This window comes from Nerophis lumbriciformis, linkage group LG07, assembly GCF_033978685.3.
Source record: "Nerophis lumbriciformis linkage group LG07, RoL_Nlum_v2.1, whole genome shotgun sequence".
Lineage (NCBI taxonomy): Eukaryota > Metazoa > Chordata > Actinopteri > Syngnathiformes > Syngnathidae > Nerophis > Nerophis lumbriciformis.
In genome coordinates, this window is record NC_084554.2 from 20,442,241 (window position 1) to 20,465,511 (window position 23,271).

Sequence of the window (23,271 nt, forward strand, 5' to 3'; positions counted from 1 at the left end):
CGTGTGTGTGTGTGCTGTAAAGTTACAGGATACAGAGATGATTTTTGTGGCACGTCACTCTTATGAATCGTCTAATCCTGAAGATCTGACTTTTAATAAAGGAGATACTATCACTTTGATCAGTAAAGGTAAGAACTGAATTATTTTTCATGAATTATTCACGATTAGCATTATGTTAAGTTGCTTTTCAAACTTGCAGTCAATCAGGACTGGTTGGAAGGATATTGTGAAGGAAACACTGGAATATTTCCTGCTTCTTTTGTGGAACAACTTTCTATCAATCAATGATGTTTGCAGAGGTAATCATACTCAATTTCTATACTAGATCATAATCAAAAACAATCAATCAATCATCTCAATATCTAAACCATCAAAATCAATATGCACATTAAAACACACTAAATATCCACACTAGATCCTTCTAAATGTCAATAATACTAAATATCAACTACAGATCAATCATACTAAATATCAACTATAGATTAGTAACACTAAATATCTACAAACGATCAATCACACTAAAAATGAATAATACTAAATATCTACTATAGATAAATCATACTAAGAATCAATAATATAAAGATCTACTATAGATCAATCATTGTAAATATTTACCATAGCTCATTACTACCTGTGAATGACAGACATAAAAATTCATACAAATGTTGATTTTTGATAGCATTCTAGCATTTATTGATTGTGTTAAATGATTTAAAGAATTAATTTAGACTTAAGTGGTTTGGTGCGTAAATATGAGACTTGTCGGCTCCAATAACTTTTTCCCTTTATTATGACTGTTCTGGTGGCAGTGTGTCAAAGAAAAGAAAAGTGAAACTTAAATGAAATAATCAGTGTCTGCATTCTTAAAGTCTAATTAGTGCTTAATGCTTATGATTATAATATAAAGAAAATAACTTTTTTTTTTTATTCCCCCCCAAACTGAAATAGTTATTTGTGTTCAAAACATTGCATGAGTTGCAGATGTTGACATTCTTCTTATAATCACCTGATATTAAAACAGAAGAATAACAATGTACATCCTTTAATGACCAAGTTTATGAAGTTTAAATACATAATTTGGAGCACTGCTTCCACTTAGCGGCAAACTTGTATTACAATGTGAGTGACTTGTATTAATTTACATAAATGTAAAAGTTACATCACTGTCATTACATTACAGGCATACATTGATATTAGGTTTTCAATCTTACAACTCACAATTCAAGTTGATTCTCAATTTAACACAATTCTCGCTGTACAGTATTGTGTACATACATTATAATAAAACCTTTTCAAAACAGGTTACAAAAGCTCATTTGGCTGCTGATGTATGATGCAAACATGCTGTAAATAAGTGCACAGAGAGCTTAAAAACTTTTACATATTGATTCTAAAATTTTGAATCGTGATTTGAATGTGAAACAATTTTTTCAAGGACCACTAATAAGTACACTGTTTATTGTAATATTTATGAAAATGTACATAGATCTTGGTAAAGCATCTTTAGAACTGCAGTACTTTTTTCCTCTCTTGCAGATAGCGCCATCAAACTTTTCTTTTCCTTCTACAGTCTGTTCGCACCACTACCACATGGGGTCGCTGTTGCAAATTTCTGTAGTTAGAATCTTTACATACATGGACAGATTTCATCAAACTGCTTTATGTTTAAGTTATAAAATAATAAATCAAGTGAAAAATTAATTTCCAATTCAGAGCATGGAAATAAATCTGAATGTCCAAAGAGACAATTATGTACTGTAGTGTAATTATTTACAGTAATGTGATCATGAAGCTGCTCCTTCATCTTCGTAGGCGATGGCAATGCCCTTCCTGCCCGCCACAGCTTTCATCACAGGCGTTTCTCCCAACTTCTGCTCTAATCCTCGCCAACTGCGATTGGCCAGAAAAGATGCTGCAAATAAAGAAAGTATTTGTTGGGCTTTGACTGTATTACAATAATAAACACATTTTCAAAATGCATCCAGTGATGTTTTCTTTGAGATTTAAAAAAAGATTACCTGCTGAGTTTGTGTTAGCAACAGTCAAGGTCTGATTTCTGAGGACCAGAGAAGAATTCTGTGAAATAACTACTTCTTCTGTGTTCATCTTGCAGCTTCTCATAGATCCTGTGATTAAAGACATGTTTGTCTCCGTTTCTTCTTCTTGGCCGCCAGACAAAAGTACATGACTTTGTCCACCTGATGATGTGATGACAAATTTAATATCAGTTTGGCAGGATATTGATTATCAAAGTGATTGAAATAAGCGAGCATGCGTTCTTTGAAAACTTGTAAAAACTAAATCTTGTTAACCTCAAATACAAGAAAATATTACTTTGATACTTTCATATGGCTGCAATTGGCAGCACACATTCGAATATTAGACTTTAAATATTTAGTGACTCATGTGCATGTACACAAAGTAGGTTGTTAATGACATAATAAAATAGGTTGTTCATGATAAAATTAGTTAATAACAAAATAGGCTAATAAAATACGTAGTCACTATGTTGCTCTATTCAACTGTCAGAAGTGAGCCATATAGTACAGGCAGGAAGTGGTACACATCAGCCCCTATGACATTTCCCATGCCATCAGGCAACTAGCTGATAAAGCATGAGGCTTGGATATTATTACTGCAGCGCACCTGAAGCTAGCAAGCCCGGAGGGAGCTGTGTTGCTCTCCATCTGTTTTAAGAGGTTGGTAATTAGAGATGTCCGATAATATTGGTCTGCCGATACTATCGGCCGATAAATGCTTTAAAATGTAATATCGGAAATTATCGATTTCAAAATTATCGGTATCGGTTTCAAAAAGTAAAATTTAGGACTTTTTAAAACGGGAGAAGTACAGAGCGCCAATAAAACTTAAAGGCACTGCCTTTGCGTGCCGGCCCAGTCACATAATATCTACGGCTTTTCACACACACAAGTGAATGCAAGGCATAGTTGGTCAACAGCCATACAGGTCACACTGAGGGTGGCCGTATAAACAACTTTAACACTGCTACAAATATGCGCCACACTGTGAACCCACACCAAACAAGAATGACAAACACATTTCGGGAGAACATCCGCACTGTAACACAACATAAACACAACAGAACAAATACCCAGAACCCCTTGCAGCACTAACTCTTCCGGGAGTTAGGGCTGGGCAATATGGCCTTTTTTTAATATCACGATATTTTAAGGCCATATCGCGATACACGTTATACAGGTAAAAGCTAGTAAATTAGAATATTTTGAAAAACTTGATTTATTTCAGTAATTGCATTCAAAAGGTGTAACTTGTACATTATATTTATTCATTGCACACAGACTGATGCATTCAAATGTTTATTTCATTTAATTTTGATGATTTGAAGTGGCAACAAATGAAAATCCAAAATTCCGTGTGTCACAAAATTAGAATATTGTGTAAGGCTAATACAAAAAAGGGATTTTTAGAAATGTTGGCCAACTGAAAAGTATGAAAATGAAAAATATGAGCATGTACAATACTCAATACTTGGTTGGAGCTCCTTTTGCCTCAATTACTGCATTAATGCGGCGTGGCATGGAGTCGATGAGTTTCTGGCACTGCTCAGGTGTTATGAGAGCCCAGGTTGCTCTGATAGTGGCCTTCAACTCTTCTGCGTTTTTGGGTCTGGCATTCTGCATCTTCCTTTTCACAATACCCCACAGATTTTCTATGGGGCTAAGGTCAGGGGAGTTGGCGGGCCAATTTAGAACAGAAATACCATTGTCCGTAAACCAGGCACGGGTAGATTTTGCGCTGTGTGCAGGCGCCAAGTCCTGTTGGAACTTGAAATCTCCATCTCCATAGAGCAGGTCAGCAGCAGGAAGCATGAAGTGCTCTAAAACTTGCTGGTAGACGGCTGCGTTGACCCTGGATCTCAGGAAACAGAGTGGACCGACACCAGCAGATGACATGGCACCCCAAACCATCACCCAACCATGCAAATTTTGCATTTCCTTTGGAAATCGAGGTCCCAGAGTCTGGAGGAAGACAGGAGAGGCACAGGATCCACGTTGCCTGAAGTCTAGTGTAAAGTTTCCACCATCAGTGATGGTTTGGGGTGCCATGTCATCTGTTGGTGTCGGTCCACTCTGTTTCCTGAGATCCAGGGTCAACGCAGCCGTCTACCAGCAAGTTTTAGAGCACTTCATTGAGTATTGTACATGCTCATATTTTTCATTTTCATACTTTTCAGTTGGCCAACATTTCTAAAAATCCCTTTTTTGTATTAGCCTTAAGTAATATTCTAATTTTGTGACACACAGAATTTTTGATTTTCATTTGTTGCCACTTCAAATCATCAAAATTAAATGAAATAAACATTTGAATTCATCAGTCTGTGTGCAATGAATAAATATAATGTACAAGTTACACCTTTTGAATGCAATTACTGAAATAAATCAAGTTTTTCAAAATATTCTAATTTACTGGCTTTTACCTGTATATCTCGATATTTTGCCTTAGCCTTGAATGAACACTTGATGCATATAATCACAGCAGTATGATGATTCTGACGGACGTATACATGCTTACGAATACGCACGTATACATGCTTACGAATACGCACATATACATGCATACAAATACGCACGTATACATGCATACGAATACGCACGTATACATGCATACGAATACGCACGTATACATGCATACGAATACGCACGTATACATGCATACGAATACGCACGTATACATGCATACGAACACGCACGTATACATGCATACGAATACGCACATATACATGCATACGAATACGCACGTATACATGCATACGAATACGCACGTATACATGCATACGAATACGCACGTATACATGCACATGCATCCTCTGCTGTTGTCATTTCTAATACAAAGTAGCGTATAGTTTGAACTTCTATCTGTCAGTAGACTCCTTATGGAACCGCTAAGGACTACAACATGGCTGACGAGGAAAAGACCCAGTCGAAGTCGAGGCATGCAAGTAGGACCGGCCACAAAACGTCGCATTCTGAAGAGCCAGTCAGAGACTGGCTTTAAGACGGTCTGTAAAAAATGTAATCAGTATGCAAAATTTGGACCAAAAAGACACACCATGACATGTTATGTAGACCACATGGAAGTGTTTTAAATGTCGGAAATTTTTTTATAATTTTACCCCTTTTTAAGATATGAATGTGTTAATCCTACAATAAAATAAGGTAATGATAAAATTAGTTATTGATATAATAAAATAACTTAATGACAAATTTAGTTAATCTTCCATTAACATGTAATAAAATAAGTTCACTATACAACAAAATAAGTTGTTAATGATAAAAAATTAAATGTCTTGATTTTTATTTTTATTTATGGGGACGGTGCGGTTGGGAGAGTGGCCGTGCCAGCAACCTGGGGGTTCCTGGTTCAATCCCCACCTTCTACCAACTTAGTCACGTCCGTTGTCCTTGAGCAAGACACTTCACCCTTGCTCCTGATGGGTCGTGGTTAGGGCCTTGCATGGCAGCTCCCACCATCAGTGTGTGAATGTGTGTGTGAATGGGTGAATGTGGAAATAGTGTCAAAGCGCTTTGAGTACCTTGAAGGTAGAAAAGCGCTAAACAAGTATAACCCATTTACCATTTTCAGCACAAAATAAAATCAAAATATAAATGAACAAAATGAGAATTAAGTAAATAAATCAGTCTCCATGGCAACGTTTCTGTAGCTTTCACTCATTTGACGCTTTTCCACTAACGCAGGGGTAGGCAACACAGAACGTTGAGAGAGCCATTTTGGACCCAAATAACAAAAATCGTCTCTGTCTGGAGCCGTGGAGTTTACAGTTACGGTAGCACAATTAGCCCTGAACGGGCTAACATCACGACTAACGTGTTACACGTCCAATTCGCCCAGCGACTCTCTCTCGGAGTATCAGCGCTGGGGACCAGTGCACCACAGTTTTGTATTGTCACTCGGTCCTTCGGCGGAGTGCTTCGGAAGCTAGCGGATCGCTCGTCTCCCCGGCCCGGACTTTTGACAGCGGCGCCGGGGGAGGGAGCGAGAGAGAGAGACACACACAGCCTTCCCGTGGGACTTGGCTGGGTGCATTTTGGACATTTTAGGCATCCTGGGACTTGCGCGGCCGGCGGCGGGACTTGTGGGACTCGAACCTGGGTAGGTATTTTGAACCTTTTGGGGACTTTTGCCGACTTTTCCAACTTTTATCCCCCCTGGGTGTGTTATGGACATTTTCAGTGACAGAGAGAGCGAGCGAGCGAAGGAGGGAAGGAGGAAGGCGTGCGGGTCTAGTGGAAAAGCGGCAAAACGTTTCTCTGCTTGCATCACGCAAGTGACGTCAATGTTCGGCCCTCTGGAGCCATATACCACACTGTGATTGGTAGATTCCTTCAGTTCCGCACACAACGCTGTCAAGCGCCATTCATATAAAACTCACGGGCCACACTAACATTAAACTTTCATATTAAGGTAGGGGCCGCAAAATAACGTCTCGCGGGCTGCAATTGGCCACTGAACTACTAGAATGAGTTGTTAATATATCGTTCCATCCATTTTCTACCGCTTGTCCCTTTTGGGGTCGCGGGGGGTGCTGGAGCCTATCTCAGCTGCATTCGGGCGGGAAGCGGGGTACACCCTGGACAAGTCGCCACCTCATCACAGGGCCAACACAGATAGACAGACAACATTCACACTCACATTCACACACTAGGGCCAATTTAGTGTTGCCAATCAACCTATCCCCAGGTGCATATTTTTGGAGGTGGGAGGAAGCCGGAGTACCCGCAGGGAACCCACGCAGTCAAGGAGAGAACATGCAAACTCCACACAGAAAGATCCTGAGCCCGGGATTGAACTCAGGACCATAAGTTAATGCTAAAATGTGTTAAACTTACAATAAAATGTAAGAAAATAAGTTAATCATATTACGAAATAAGTTAATGATAAAATTAGTTAATCATATAATACAATAAGAAAAAATAAGTTTAAGGGCTGCTCTAATGCTGACATTATTTCATAGTTTTAGACCTAAAAATTAGGTCAGATTCCTACCCAAATAGACAGTCAGATTTTTCCAAATAATTGATCCACTGTTTTTTTTTACACACACAAACACGTTTTAGCTTTCCCTAACTTATACAATATGGATGTATGCATCATAGCAACTATTAGTTTTCAGCTGTGTGTTTGGAGGTATTCAAATTAATATATTATTATCCTTGGCTTTGATGGTCTCCATGTGATTGTACTTGAATACAATATTGCAGTTTTTGTCTGTTTCATTGTTTAACATATGACATGAAGCTGATTGAATGTTTACAAATAATACATGATTAAGATTAATAATATTGTGGAAAAAGCTGAATATGAACTAACCTGGTAGAAGATGTCTAAAGTCTGTAACATATTCTTCAGTCCACTTCCTGTTTGGGTTGCAGGCCATTTCCATCTCAAAAGGCGTCACCACAGGTCGATAAAAGTCAGCACAATCCAACAAGGAGTTTTCAGGACAAGCGATCAAAACAAAAATATCAATTTCCAAAAAGTTTGCGAGTTTCGGCACATTAATTTTTCCCATAGCGAAGACGTACGTCTTCTTGTTGGCCGCGTGTATAACGTCCTTCAACTGCTGGAGGATGGACAAGTAGTCCGACACGCCAAGAGTGCCCACTAGGATGCCGACCACATTGGCATCCTTGGCACGCTCTATGGCATAATAACGTTTCATCAGAGCACGATTGATATTCGCTGACTCGACTCTTCCTGACGACGTATTGGGGTCAAAGGAGGTGAAGGAACAGCGGTTCAAGGTCATCATCAAGTTTATTAAAGTTGATCCCTCTTGACCAACGTAAAAAATATTGCAGTCTTCCACGCTCAGTCCGCTCTTCAAAATAAACTTTCTTCCAAAGTAACTCTCTTTATTCGTGTCTTCTTCACATTTACTTTCAGTCCTGTTGTAGTTGTGACAACACTCGCTTTCCACTGCGATTTGTGACAATACAACGTTTGGATAAACGACACACAACTTTGTCATCACGTCATCTGAGGAAACACAACAAGAACTTTCAGACAGTTTTACTAATAATAACCATCATAATAACTACCATTTTCTAGCAACTTCATCACTAAATGAACTATATATTTATAATTATACAATATAGTCATTTTATAAACTATACATTATAATTATACAATGTCGTTATCACTACATAAACTATTATGCAATATCTTACTTATATAAACTATATATTATAACATCTCTTTATCACAACACAAACTATATTATACCATCCTCATCACTGCATAAACTATGTAGTTATTATACAATCTTCATTGTTACATGAAGTATATATTTATTGTACATTTTTATCACTGCATGAATTATATATTGATTATCATACAATCTCGTCATCACTACATAAACTATATATTTATGATAGTCTTCATCACTGCATAAACTATATATTATATAATCTCATCAATACATAAACTATCCTAACCTATATTTACTATCATAGAAGCTCTTTATCACTACATTAAATGTAAATCAGTCAGTTTCCACTTTTACTTTTGACTTTGTTCTGAGATGAGAATGTGTGATGATAAAAAGATTTATGTCTCCACATTTGTGCACAATTTTCTCACAAACTAATTTTCTTCCGATGACTAGCAAACTAAAAATATAAAAAATTGTTTGATGTGTTAGAATCCAGGTTAATATTACCATGCTTATATTTTGAAGCAGAACAGGAAGTGAGTGTGTGCATTTTTCAATGTTCTGTAATTAGTTGCTTAGTGATAATGATGAATTATGTTAACAAACAGATAATTTTTCATAGAAATTACCTCTTTGACGCTCACAATTTATGTCAACCATGGCGTGAATGTTGAATTTGACTTAAGTGGCACTTTTTAGGAATAAAAATAAATAAGATGTAGAAGATCTTGATGATTTGGTCCACATTTTTTAAGTATGTTCAGTGGACAGCAAAGTGATGTGTTTGATCTCGCCAATAGTGTGTGCTTATATATCATACATATACATATATATATATATATATATATACATATACACAAACCCCGTTTCCATATGAGTTGGGAAATTGTGTTAGATGTAAATATAAACGAAATACAATGATTTGCAAATCCTTTTCAACCCATATTCAATTGAATGCACTACAAAGACAAGATATTTGATGTTCAAAGTCATAAACTTTATTTTTTTTTGGCAAATAATAATTAACTTAGAATTTCATGGCTGCAACACGTGCCAAAGTAGTTGGGAAAAGGCATGTTCACCACTGTGTTACATGGCCTTCCCTTTTAACAACACTCAGTAAACGTTTGGGAACTGAGGAGACACATTTTATAAGCTTCTCAGGTGGAATTCTTTCCCATTCTTGCTTCATGTACAGCTTAAGTTGTTCAACAGTCCGGGGGTCTCCGTTGTGGTATTTTAGGCTTCATAATGCGCCACACATTTTCAATGGGAGACAGGTGTGGACTACAGGCAGGCCAGTCTAGTACCCGCACTCTTTTACTATGAAGCCACCCACGTTGATGTAACACGTGGCTTGGCATTGTCTTGCTGAAATAAGCAGGGGGTGTCCATGGTAACGTTGCTTGGATGGCAACATATGTTGCTCCAAAACCTGTATGTACCTTTCAGCAGTAATGGCGCCTCGTCAGAACACAGAACACTTTTCCACTTTGTATCAGTCCATCTTAGATGAGCTCAGGCCCAGCGAAGCCGACGGCGTTTCTGGGTGTTATTGATAAACGGTTTTCGCCTTGCATAGGAGAGTTTTAACTTGCACTTACAGATGTAGCGACCAACTGTAGTTACTGACAGTGGGTTTCTGAAGTGTTCCTGAGCCCATGTGGTGATATCCTTTACACACTGATGTCGCTTGTTGATGCAGTACAGCCTGAGGGATCGAAGGTCACGGGCTTAGCTGCTTACGTGCAGTGATTTCTCCAGATTCTCTGAACCCTTTGATGATATTACGGACCGTAGATGGTGAAATCCTCAAATTCCTTGCAATAGCTGGTTGAGAAAGGTTTTTCTTAAACTGTTCAACAATTTGCTCACGTATTTGTTGACAAAGTGGTGACCCTCGCCCCATCCTTGTTTGCGAATGCCTGAGCATTTCATGGAATCTACTTTTATACCCAATCATGGCACCCACCTGTTCCCAATTTGCCTGTTCACCTGTGGGATGTTCCAAATAAGTGTTTGATGAGCATTCCTCAACTTTATCAGTATTTATTTCCACCTTTCCAACTTCTTTGTCACATGTTGCTGGCATCAAATTCTAAAGTTAATGATTATTTGCAAAAAAAAAAAGTTTATCAGTTTGAACATCAAATATGTTGTCTTTTTAGCATATTCAACTGAATATGGGTTGAAAATGATTTGCAAATCATTGTATTCCATTTATATTTACATCTAACACAATTTCCCAACTCATATGGAAACGGGGTTTGTATATATATATATATATATATATATATATATATATATATATATATATATATATATTGTATTTTAGTGGGATGTGTGTAAACCTGTGTGTGATCTCACCCATAGCGTGTGTGTATCTGACATCATAGAATAGGAGGATGTTGGCTTGTGTGTCAGGATACAGTTCAGTGAAGGCTGAGGTACACCTGTCCAGGTCGAGGTGTCCTCTGTCAAAGACGTACATGACAGGTAGTCTTTTAGTGGGGCTCAGGCAGGCGTGACCATAATGAACCAAGCAGTCTGCCCCTACGTGCTCTGCTGCCACCTCGTCCACACAGCAACTGAATAAACACAAACACATTGTACACACTATTTAGACTTTTACCACACAAAACATCAACAATTGTGCCATTAATGTTTTCTGTTATTTAAAATCATATCTTTAAGCAACTAGATTTAGTAAGTAGACCTTAATATTACAGCAAAAATCACACTGCAGGAAATGGTGTAGCAGTTGGAGAGTAGCGCTGCTAATCTGCAAAATACTGAAGCAGAATGAGTCGATACCGACAGCCAAGGATGTTAAAATACATAAACATTTATCCATGAAAATAAGAAGATGCTGATAGTATTTCTGACAGAGAAGTAGCTCGAAGGAGATACCATTGAATAGAGATCGACCGATATGTTTTTCTCAGGTCCGATACAGATTATTAGTAGTCGAGGAGGCCGATAACCAAGTTGTACACGATATTCATTTGCAGGAAAAGTTACTTCAACATGAATAGTATACATTAAACAGCAACATTAAGCTGTTTTTCTAAACATTGTTTTTTATGAAATGTCTATGGAAGTAGAATTGTCTCACATCAACTTATATCAATATATTATTACATATGCATATACCAATAATATTCAAATACAAATGTGATATACAAATAAATAAATAATTTGTATAAACGCGTATTTGTAAATATATTTTTGAGATTTGAAAATATATACAAATAACATTCATAAATATAAAAATTAGACATACAAATAAACCAAGAATTTGTATAAATAATTGCGTATTTGTAAATCTATTTTTGAGATTTGAATATAAATATGCTTGATTTTGTATTTGTATTAAATTTGCATATGTGGATCGCTTTTTTGGCGATGAGACATTTCTACCACAAACCAGATGCACAAATAAATGTGACCTACACACTCCCCTGAACAACCAGCAGAGGGCACTGCAGCCAGAGCCACACATTGCATTGATAAGAGATCAGTATCTACATCGGGACAAGGTCATTAAACTGCATTGATACAATAAAATAAGCAGCTAGGATGGTCTTTCAGATGAACTGGATAAATTAGCATTAGCTAATACAACGCTAACGTTAGCAAGCTCAGGCCCGTTGTGCGTTCTCTGTTAAGACGTGGATTGTTTTTGTGTAGAGAACTCCAGGCATTTTGCATATAATGCTCTGTGAGCCAGACCGCTCTGGCTGCAGTACCCTCTGCTGGTTGTTCAGGGGAGTGTGTAGGTCACATTTATTTGTGCATCTGTTTTGTGGGAGGAATGTCATCGACACAAAAGCAAAAAAGCGATCCACATATGCAAATTCAATACAAATACAAAATCAAGCATATTTATATTAACATCTCAAAAATATATTAACAAATACACGGTTATTTATACAAATTCTTGATTTATTTGAATGTCACATTTGTATATTTATAAATTTCTATGCATTTTCAAATCTCAAAAATATATTTACAAATACACGTTTATTTATACAAATTATTTATTTATTTGTATATCACATTTTTATTTTTATTAATATATGCATATGTATTAATATCATATTGATATTTATAAGTTGATGTGAGACAATTCTACTTCCACAAATGTCAGACCAATAGCAAAATTATTTTTTCTGCGGCACTAATGTTGTGGTTAATTTGACAGTAAACGATATAAGGGGATTTCACAAACATCTTTATTACGTCTGTCTAATTCTGCAGGTCAGAGGAGCATTTCAAATGCAATTTGCAAGACAATTCGAAATCGTGTTAGATGTAAATATAAACGGAATACAATGATTTGCAAATCCTTTTCAACCCATATTCAATTGAATGCACTACAAAGACAAGATATTTGATGTTCAAACTCATAAACTTTTCTTTTTTTTTGCAAATATTAACGAGTGGCGAAGTTGGTAGAGTGGCCGTGCCAGCAATCGGAAGGTTGCTGGTTACTGGGGTTCAATCCCCACCTTCTACCATCCTAGTTACCGTACGTCCATTGTGTCCTTGGGCAAGACACTTCACCCTTGCTCCTGATGGCTGCTGGTTAGCGCCTTGCATGGCAGCTCCCGCCATCAGTGTGTGAATGTGTGTGTGAATGGGTGAATGTGGAAATACTGTCAAAGCGCTTTGAGTACCTTGAAGGTAGAAAAGCGCTATACAAGTATAACCCATTTATCATTTATTTATCATTTAACTTAGAATTTCATGGATGCAACACGTGCCAAAGTAGTTGGGAAAGGGCATGTTCACCACTGTGTTACATCACCTTTTCTTTTAACAACACTCAATAAACGATTGGGAACTGAGGAAACTAATTGTTGAAGCTTTGAAAGTGGAATTCTTTCCCATTCTTGTTTTATGTAGAGCTTCAGTCGTTCAACAGTCCGGGGTCTCCGCTGTCGTATTTTACGCTTCATAATGCGCCACACATTTTCGATGGGAGGCAGGTCTGGACTGCAGGCGTACCGGGAAAGTACCCGCACTCTTTTTTTACGAAGCCACGCTGTTGTAACACGTGCTGAATGTGGCTTGCCATTGTCTTGCTGAAATAAGCAGGGGCGTCAATGAAAAAGACGGCGCTTAGATGGCAGCATATCTTGTTCCAAAAGCTGTATGTACCTTTCAGCATTAATGGTGCCTTCACAGATGTGTAAGTTACCCATGCCTTGGGCACTAATGCACCCCCATACCATCACAGATGCTGGCTTTTGAACTTTGCGTCGATAACTGTCTGGATGGTTCGCTTCCCCTTTGGTCCGGATGACACGATGTCGAATATTTCCAAAAACAATTTGAAATGTGGACTCGTCAGACCACAGAACACTTTTCCACTTTGCATGAGTCCATCTTAGATGATCTCGGGCCCAGAGAAGCCGGTGGCGTTTCTGGATGTTGTTGATAAATGGCTTTCGCTTTGCATAGTAGAGCTTTAACTTGCACTTACAGATGTAGCGACGAACTGTATTTAGTGACAGTGGTTTTCTGAAGTGTTCCTGAGCCCATGTGGTGATATCCTTTAGAGATTGATGTCGGTTTTTGATACAGTGCCGTCTGAGGGATTGAAGGTCACGGTCATTCAATGTTGGTCTCCGGCCATGCCGCTTACGTGGAGTGATTTCTCCAGATTCTCTGAACCTTTTGATGATATTATGGACCGTAGATGTTGAAATCCCTAAATTTCTTGCAATTGCACTTTGAGAAACGTTGTTCTTAAACTGTTTGACTATTTGCTCACGCAGTTGTTGACAAAGGGGTGTACCTCGCCCCATCCTTTCTTGTGAAAGACTGAGCATTTTTTGGGAAGCTGTTTTTATACCTAATCATGGCACCCACCTGTTCCCAATTAGCCTGTTCACCTGTGGGATGTTCCAAATAAGTGTTTGATGAGCATTCCTCAACTTTATCAGTATTTATTGCCACCTTTCTCAACCTCTTTGTCACGTGTTGCTGGCATCAAATTCTAAAGTTAACGATTTGCAAAAAAAAAAATGTTTATCAGTTTGAACATCAAATATGTTGTCTTAGTAGCATATTCAACTGAATATGGGTTGAAAATGATTTGCAAATCATTGTATTCCGTTTATATTTACATCTAACACAATTTCCCAACTCATATGGAAACGGGGTTTGTACTTCCATAGCCATCATTTCAAAATATCTGAAAATCCTGGGAAAATTGGTAAATTTTTTTAGGTTTCTCTACATCACAATAACTCGCCATCTATGGAAGTAGAATCGTCAACTTATATATATATATATATATATATATATATATATATATATATATCCATCCATCCATTTTCTACCGCTTATTCCCTTTGAGGTCGCGGGAGGCGCTGGAGCCTATCTCAGCTACAATATATATATATATATACACACACACATACATATACAGTGGGGCAAAAAAGTATTTAGTCAGCCATCGATTGTGCAAGTTCTCCCACTTAAAATGATGACAGAGGTCTGTAATTTTCATCATATGTACACTTCAACTGTGAGAGACAGAATGTGAAGAATCCAGGAATTCACCTTGTAGGATTTTTAAAGAATTTATTTGTAAATTATGGTGGAAAATAAGTATTTGGTCACTTCAAACAAGGAAGATCTCTGGCTCTCACAGACCTGTAACTTCTTCTTTAAGAAGCTCTTCTGTCCTCCACTCGTTACCTGTATTAATGGCACCTGTTTGGACTCGTTTTCTGTATAAAAGACACCTGTCCACAGCCTCAAACAGTCAGACTCCAAACTCCACTATGGCCAAGACCAAAGAGCTGTCGAAGGACACCAGGAAAAGAATTGTAGACCTGCACCAGACTGTGAAGAGTAAATCTACAATAGGTAGAAAAAATCAACTGTGGGAGCAATTATCAGAAAATGGAAGACATACAAGACCACTGATAATCTCCTTTGATCTGGGGCTCCACGCAAGATCTCATCCCATGGGGTCAAAATGATCATGAGAACGGTGAGCAAAAATCCCAGAACTACACGGGGGGACCTGGTGAATGACCTGCAGAGAGCTGGGACCAAAGTAACAAAGGTTACCATCAGTAACACACTACGCCGACAGGGAATCAAATCCTGCAGTGCCAGGCGTGTCCCCCTGCTTAAGCCAGTGCATGTCCAGGCCCGTCTGAAGTTTGCCAGAGAGCCCATGGATGATACAGCAGAGGATTGGGAGAATGTCATGTGGTCAGATGAAACCAAAATAGAACTTTTTGGTATAAACTCAACTCGTCATGTTTGGAGGAAGAAGAATACTGAGTTGCATCCCAAGAACACCACACCTACTGTGAAGCATGGGGGTGGAAACATCATGCTTTGGGGCTGTTTTTCTGCTAAGGGGACAGGCCGACTGATCCGTGTTAAGGAAAGAATGAATGGGGCCATGTATCGTGAGATTTTGAGCCAAAACCTCCTTCCATCAGTGAGAGCTTTGAAGATGAAACGTGGCTGGGTCTTCCAGCATGACAATGATCCCAAACACACCGCCCGAGCAATGAAGGAGTGGCTCCGTAAGAAGCATTTGAAAGTCCTGGAGTGGCCTAGCCAGTCTCCAGACCTCAACCCCATAGAAAATCTGTGGAGGGAGTTGAAAGTCCGTGTTGCTCGGCAACAGCCCCAAAACATCACTGCTCTCGAGAAGATCTGCATGGAGGAATGGGCCAAAATACCAGCTACTGTGTGTGCAAACCTGGTAAAGACCTATAGTAATCGTTTGACCTCTGTTATTGCCAACAAAGGTTATATTACAAAGTATTGAGTTGAATTTTTGTTATTGACCAAATACTTATTTTCCACCATAATTTACATATAAATTCTTTAAAAATCCTACAATGTGAATTCCTGGATTTTTTTTTCACATTCTGTCTCTCACAGTTGAAGTGTACCTATGATGAAAATTACAGACCTCTGTCATTATTTTAAGTGGGAGAACTTGCACAATTGGTGGCTGACTAAATACTTTTTTGCCCCACTGTATATGTGTGTACATATATATATATATATATATATATATATATATATATATATTTATTAGGGTTGGGCGATATTGCCTTTTTTTTTTTAATATCGCGATATTTTAAGGCCATATCGCGATACATGATATATATATCTCGATATTTTGCCTTAGCCTTGAATGAACACTTGATGCTTATAATCACAGCAGTATGATGATTCTATGTGTCTACATTAAAACATTATTCTTCATACTGCATTAATATATGCTACTTTTAAACTTTCATGCAGAGAAGGAAATCACAACTAAAAAAAAATCACTATTTTTTTCATAGGGTGTTGATCTGGAAATGTTTGCCTCGGCATTTTGATGGTGTGGGCGTGTGGAGATATTGACGTGCGAAGTAAGCCCTCTTCATTGTCTAGCGGGTGACTTTTCAAATGATGCTACATATTAGCAGTGTAGCCGAGTGTCCTGGGTTCACCTATACAGTGTACTTATCTAATAAAATAATAAACGGGAGACATTAGAGCAGGTTCGGTAGCCACCGCTTTTTTAATGTCAACATCACACACCTGCTTCCACAACCACACACACCCTACGTCACAGCCCTACGGCAACAACTCTGGAGGGACAAAACTCCTCCTTCTTACTAACACACTCCGGTAACTTGGGACACCCTGAACTGTTTGTTACAGCAGTAATGCTACTTTTTATAGCAACGCTTTTGCCCCACACTTGACAAATGACGGTTGTCTGTTCGACATCTTCCCAATTGAAGCCAAACCACCGCCAGACGATGACCCCCTGCGGTTTGTTGGGGGAATTAATTATTCCTCCATTTGTTACCAGATTCGCACCTTCTTTCTCTTGTATTCGCGCTCGCACCACTCCGCTAGCATCACAGCTAACGTTAGCCAAGCTGCTACCTTTCTGCTCGCGGAGGGCGTATACGTATGTGACGTATGTCGTGACAGTATGTGACGTGTGTAAGAAGGTGCGCTTGTCTGTCTGTGAGAAGGAGAGACTGGAAAGAGGAGGAGAGCCTGTAGTGTAATGCCCGCAGCTAAAAGCAACTGCGTGAGAACGTATACTCGATATCACGATATAGTCATTTTCTATATCGCACAGAGACAAACCCGCGATATATCGCGTATATCAATATATCGCCCAGCCCTAATATATATATATATACACACACACACACACACACACACACACACACACACACACACACACACACACACACACACACACACACACACACACACACACACACACATATATATATATATATCGATATTACATATATTAATAAATATACAAATACAAATGAGATATACAAATAAATTTGTAATATTTGTATAAATGAACGCGTATTTGTAAATATATTTTTTAGATTTGAAAATATGTACAAATAAAATGTATTAATATAAAAATGTGAAAAAAATAAATCAAGAATTTGTATAAATAAACGTGTATTTGTAAATATATTTTGAGATTTGAATATAAATATGCTTGATTTTGTATTTGATTTGAATTTGCATATGTGGATCGCTTTTTTGCTTTTGTGTCGATGAGACAACCACAAACCAGATGCACAAATAAATGTGACCTACACACTCCCCTGAATAACCAGCAGAGGGCACTGCAGCCAGAGCGTTCTAAGTCACAGACATCGTCAGCACCACCCTGGAGCTTTTTCAAAAATGTATGAAAATGGAAAAAATGGGGGAAAAATATATTTTGTTTTAATATGGTTTCTGTGGACAAACATGACACAAGCCTTCCTAATTGTTAGAAAGCCCACTTTTTAATATGTTTGTGTTCATGCTTCACTAATTAAGAGTATGCCGTTTTAATTTCGGCGGTCCATGAACGCACCAAAGTTGTGTGGCCTGTGACGCAGTAGTTTGTTTAAATCAAAGGTGCCATTAGATCGATTGCGAACTACCGGTTGATTGGTGAGGGTGTGTCCCTCAATTGCGAGGCATTAAAAAAAAAAAAAGAAGTTGACCTAAAAATTACTGATCATCAATTTTCACTACGAAGTCACTTTTGTTACTTGGTTGACATTCATGACACTCAAGGATCTCGTGGTATGACGCTAGCTGCTGCTGTGAGCTTAGTACGAAGAAAAAGAATGACCGTCAGAACACGACGGTCTTTCTTTCTTTTTTTTCCCAACAGACTTTCTCTTTCCGTACCAGCTGTCAAAAGTGTAAAGACCGACACAGTTCCTGTTTTCACAATAAAAGTGCTGCTCCATCCTGCCTGCGCTAACAAAATAAAAGTCTCAAACTCTCGCATACAATCTCACTGCTGAGGAGTTAACTCCAATGTGTCTTATAAAAACGGTATAAAAATGAGTATGGAAGCTGGACAAATAAAAAGCTAAAAACAACCACTTTAATGTGGTGTTGGAAAGAGGAGGACTTTTTCCCCTCCACAATGTAAATTCAAAGTTGTGGAGCTTATCAGCACTACTGTGAATCCTGTCTGATTACAAGCAATGCAAGTCATCAGAATAAGGTAATACATGTGTGTGTGTGTGTGTTGGGGCAGCACGGTGGAAGAGGGGTTAGTGCATCTGCCTCACAATACGAAGGTCCTGAGTAGTCTTGGGTTCAATCTCGGGCTCGGGATCTTTCTGTGTGGAGTTTGCATGTTCTCCCCGTGACTGCGTGGGTTCCCTCCGGGTACTCCGGCTTCCTCCCACCTCCAAAGACATGCACCTGGGGATAGGTTGATTGGCAACACTAAATTGGCCCTAGTGTGTGAATGTGAGTGTGAATGTTATCTGTCTATCTGTGTTGGCCCTGCGATGAGATGGCGACTTGTCCAGGGTGTACACCGCCTTCTGCCCGATTGTAGCTGAGATAGGGTCCAGCGCCCCCCGCGACCCCGAAGGGAATAAGCGGTAGAAAATGGATGGATGTGTGTGTGTGTGTGTGTGTGTGTGTGTGTGTGTGTGTGTGTGTGTGTGTGTGTATATATACAGTTGTGGTAAAAAGTTTAAACACACTTGTAAAGAAAATAATGTTATGGCTGTCTTGACTTTCCAATAATTTCTACAACTCTTATTTTTTTGTGATAGAGTGATTGGAGCACATACTTGTTGGTCACAAAAAACATTCATGAAGTGTGGTTCTTTTATGAATTCATTATGGGTCTACTGAAAATGTGACCAAATCTGCTGGGTCAAAAGTATACATACAGCAATGTTAATATTAGGTTACATTCTAAAACCTTATTTCTAGCCTGATTTAGCCATTCCTTTATCACTTTTGACGTGTGTTTGGGGTCATTGTCCTGCTGGAACAACCAACTGTGCCCAAGACCCAACCTCCGGGCTGATGATTTTAGGTTGTCCTGAAGAATTTGGAGGTAATACTTCTTTTTCATTGCCCCATTTACTCTCTGTAAAGCACCAGTTCCATTGGCAGCAAAACAGGCCCAGAGCTTAATACTACCACCCCCATGCCTGACGGTAGGAATGGTGCTCCTGGGATTAAAGGCCTCACCTTTTCTCCTCCAAACATATTGCTGGGTATTGTGGCCAAACAGCTCAATTTTTGTTTCATCTGACCACAGAACTTTCCTCCAGAAGGTCTTATCTTTGTCCATGTGATGTCAGATGAACAAATCAAGCTAAATCAGGCTAGAATTAAGGTTTTAGAATGGTCTTCCCAAAGTCCTGACTTTGTGTGGACAATGCTGAAGAAACAAGTCCATGTCAGAAAACCAACAAATTTAGCTGAACTGCACCAATTTTGTCAAGAGGAGTGGTCAAAATTCAACCAGAAGCTTGTGGATGGCTTATTGCAGTGAAACTTGCCAAGGGACATGTAACCAAATATTAACATTGCTGTATGTATACTTTTGACCCAGCAGATTTGGTCACATTTTCAGTAGACCCATAATGAATTCATAAAAGAACCAAACTTCATGAATGTGTATGTGCTCCAATCACTCTATCACAAAAAAATAAGAGTTGTAGAAATTATTGGAAACTCAAGACAGCCATGACATTATGTTCTTTACAAGTGTATGTACACTTTTGACCACAACTGTGTATATATATATATATATATATGAGGTAGATCACATCAACTTTGTCATTTGATAAGTAGCACGCCTTCTAAAAAAAGTGTGTGCACACCTGGTTTATATGTATAACTTTCTCTGATGCTGCCACAGAAAGCCTGTTTTCCAATGTTGTAAAAATGTGAAGAATAAATATTAAATTTCAACATTTCTGTCAACAAAGATTTGCGTCAGCCTGCGACACAGGTTTCATTCAGCACAGTGTGGTGTCAGGCAAGTGGCTGTTGCAAACAAAACAAATACCTGTGCAAGCAGATATTGTCAAACATGAACAACATCAAATCCAAATACAACACACGCCTCACAGATAAGAGCCTGCAGTGTACTATAGCTAATGTAGACATTACATCATGTGTTGCTTTCATTATAACACTTATATAAGGCTTTTAATTTTTGGCGGCTCCTGACAATTTGTTTTTTGTATTTTTGGTCCAATATGGCTCTTTGAACATTTTAGGTGGCCGACCCCTGACCTATACCATAAATGGAGATATCCACCAAAAGTCTCAAACTCCAAACAGGTCACTTGGAGCAAGTTTGGAAGAAGACAAAAATTTTAATAATATCTCTGCCATGCCCCCGAGGTCTTTCATATTTTCTGGACTTATGGGGATTCCAAATACACAAAAACAGGTATCCACGGATTAAGGAAAGTTAATTTTGCATTATATATTTATAATAAAATATTTTGAAATAATTTCCCAGAAACCTACCTGCCATATGATGTATCTCCGAGAATGAAAACTTTTGTTTGAGTAGTTCTCTCTATCTCAGCTGCAACGGCAGTGGAGTCATGCAGGAGGTCATCAGGAAACTGCAAGGCTACCTTTAATATATAATGATATATTTCAAAACACAATTGTCATGCGTGTCTACCCTCAAAGTATAATCCAAGACACAGTTGTCATGATTGTGTACATTCGAGTATATTTCAAAACACATTTATCATGTCTGTGTTGTACATTTTGTCAATGAATGTTACTGTAAAAATGTATGTCTTTACCTTCTCGAAGTGATTCTGACAAATGAAGTCACAGGTCTTATTAACCTGATAAAATTCATCAAGCTTGTCCAGAGGAGTTCGTTTCTTCACTTGGACGTCAAACTGACGCAGCATTGCAATTTCCGAGCTGCTACTGAATGCATCAGCCATGTCTACACAGGAAGCACTGCAATCTTGATAATAATTACTTATAATGGTTACGTTTCCAGTTACGTTTAACCACACGTTGACAACTTTAACGTTGTTTAAACGCAGTACGATCAACTAATTGGGTGTTGTGTTAACATGACACTGACTTAATTACAATTCACAGCTATTACTTACGTTATTTTGGTATACTTCACTTATCGGCAAATTTTACTCTATCCATCTCCAGTTGTCGTGTTACTCGTCAATTTGTATGCACAACAACCTTACAAGAGTGTTCAAATTACATTAACTAACTATTAGATTTGCTAAAAAGTAATTTTGACCTGCACATGTTTTACCGACGATAGCACGGCACACTTCCGTTTTTTCTTCTTCATACAAACAGCTTTTCTCCTTTTAGATGCATTACCGCTGCCACCTTCCGGATTGGAGTGGGAAACGGGAACATTTCAGTATACCCCATAGACATCTTAGTGTTTAGACTTCCGTTTCCTCTTTTTTCAAAATAATAACATGAGAAATGTGGCATTGCAAGTATAGACAAATTAATCAGTTATCCAACGTTTTTAAACGTCAGTTCCAAAAATTATCACGTTATAATCGGCATTACATAAATGCCTGACTAGAACGCACATATTAGAATAATTTCACTAAGGTCAAAATGTTTTTATTTTAATTTGAAAATCAAACACATATTGTATTTTCGGTTGTTAAACACAAGACATAGGGGCTTCACGGTGTCAGAGGGGTTAGTGCATCTGCCTCACAATAGGAAGGTCCTGAGTAGTCTTGGGTTCAATCCCGGGCTCGGGATCTTTCTGTGTGGAGTTTGCATGTTCTACCCGTGACTGCGTGGGTTCCCTCCGGGTGCTCCGGCTTCCTCCCACCTCCAAAGACATGCACCTGGGGATAAGTTGATTGGCAACACTAAATTGGCCCTACGTGTGTGGATGTGAGTGTGAATGTTGTCTGTCTATCTGTGTTGGCCCTGTGATGAGGTAGCGACTTGTCCAGGGTGTACCCCGGCCTTCCGCCCGATTGTAGCTGAGATAGGCTCCAGCGCCCCCCGCGACCCCAAAGGGAATAAGCGGTAGGAAATGGATGGATGGATGGAAACACAAGATATAGCCACACGTTTTCTATTAATTATCAAATCCATTACTACATGTTTAAAACTAAGACTAACATAATTAATATTTCTAAAATGACAATTTTGTCCACATACTCTTGTCAAACTTGAAAAAATATATATAATTGTAATACAACTTACAAACATGCTACAAATAATTTAAAATCAGAACATTGTATCATGTTGGCAACAATACTATTAGATCAGAATTAAAGTCAACATTATGAGGGATTGACTGTCTAGAACCTCACCTAGAAAAATATAGCAAAGAAAAGAAAAAATACTTTATAAATAGAAAACGTCTTCAATCAATAATTTATGCATTATGTTTTAAGCAATAACATGATAAATGCGTTTTGTTTTATTTTTGCTTTGACATGTTATTACATTATTCATGCCACAATGATGGGCAGCACGGTGGAAGAGGGTTAGTGACTCTGGCTCACAATACGAAGGTCCTGAGTAGTCGTGAGTTCAATCCCGGCCTCGGGATCTTTCTGTGTGGAGTTTGCATGTTCTCCCCGTGACTGCGTTGGTTCCCTCCGGGTACTCCGGCTTCCTCCCACCTCCAAAGACATGCACCTGGGGATAGGTTGATTGGCAACACTAAATTGGCCCTAGTGTGTGAATGTGAGTGTGAATGTTGTCTGTCTATCTGTGTTGGC

The 23,271-nt window shown here is 38.5% G+C and overlaps 2 protein-coding genes across 6 annotated transcripts in view; one reads left to right on the forward strand and one right to left on the reverse strand.

Annotated features, from left to right (window-relative positions):
* ncf2 (neutrophil cytosolic factor 2) overlaps positions 1-1,980 on the forward strand; it is a 42,444-nt gene extending 40,464 nt beyond the window's left edge. For 3 of the 4 annotated variants that reach the window (XM_061965699.2, XM_061965697.2, XM_061965694.2), the window contains exons 15-17: positions 23-128; positions 200-299; positions 1,813-1,980. In XM_061965699.2, coding sequence (XP_061821683.1) covers positions 23-128; positions 200-288 — 195 coding nt within the window. In that variant the 3' untranslated portion in view covers positions 289-299; positions 1,813-1,980. Of the gene's footprint in view, positions 1-22; positions 129-199; positions 300-1,536 lie in introns of all 4 variants that reach the window. The other variant, XM_061965695.2, reaches the window with a different exon arrangement.
* Positions 1,768-21,870, reverse strand: dph2 (diphthamide biosynthesis 2). 2 transcript variants are annotated; one of them, XM_061965701.2, is made up of 7 exons: positions 21,652-21,870; positions 21,328-21,479; positions 21,038-21,150; positions 10,583-10,803; positions 7,372-8,040; positions 2,019-2,198; positions 1,768-1,912 (listed from the first exon to the last, which is right to left on the reverse strand). In XM_061965701.2, the coding sequence occupies exons 2-7, from the start codon at positions 21,475-21,477 to the stop codon at positions 1,785-1,787; spliced, it is 1,461 nt and encodes a 486-aa protein (XP_061821685.1). In that variant the 5' UTR covers positions 21,478-21,479; positions 21,652-21,870; the 3' UTR covers positions 1,768-1,784. The 2 variants fall into 2 exon arrangements, with proteins under 2 accessions (XP_061821685.1, XP_061821684.1); XM_061965700.2 differs by having other exon boundaries at positions 21,328-21,870.
* Positions 21,871-23,271: the final 1,401 nt, after the last annotated feature.

Excerpts from the sequence above, each read along its gene's own strand:
- dph2 (XM_061965701.2), bottom strand. The coding sequence starts at position 21,477 with ATGGCTGATGCATTCAGTAGCAGCTCGGAAATTGCAATGCTGCGTCAG. Across the intron at positions 21,151-21,327 it reads GTCAGAATCACTTCGAGAAG|GTAGCCTTGCAGTTTCCTGA; the intron begins GTAAAGACATAC and ends TATATATTAAAG. Across the intron at positions 1,913-2,018 it reads TGCTAACACAAACTCAGCAG|CATCTTTTCTGGCCAATCGC; the intron begins GTAATCTTTTTT and ends CTTTATTTGCAG.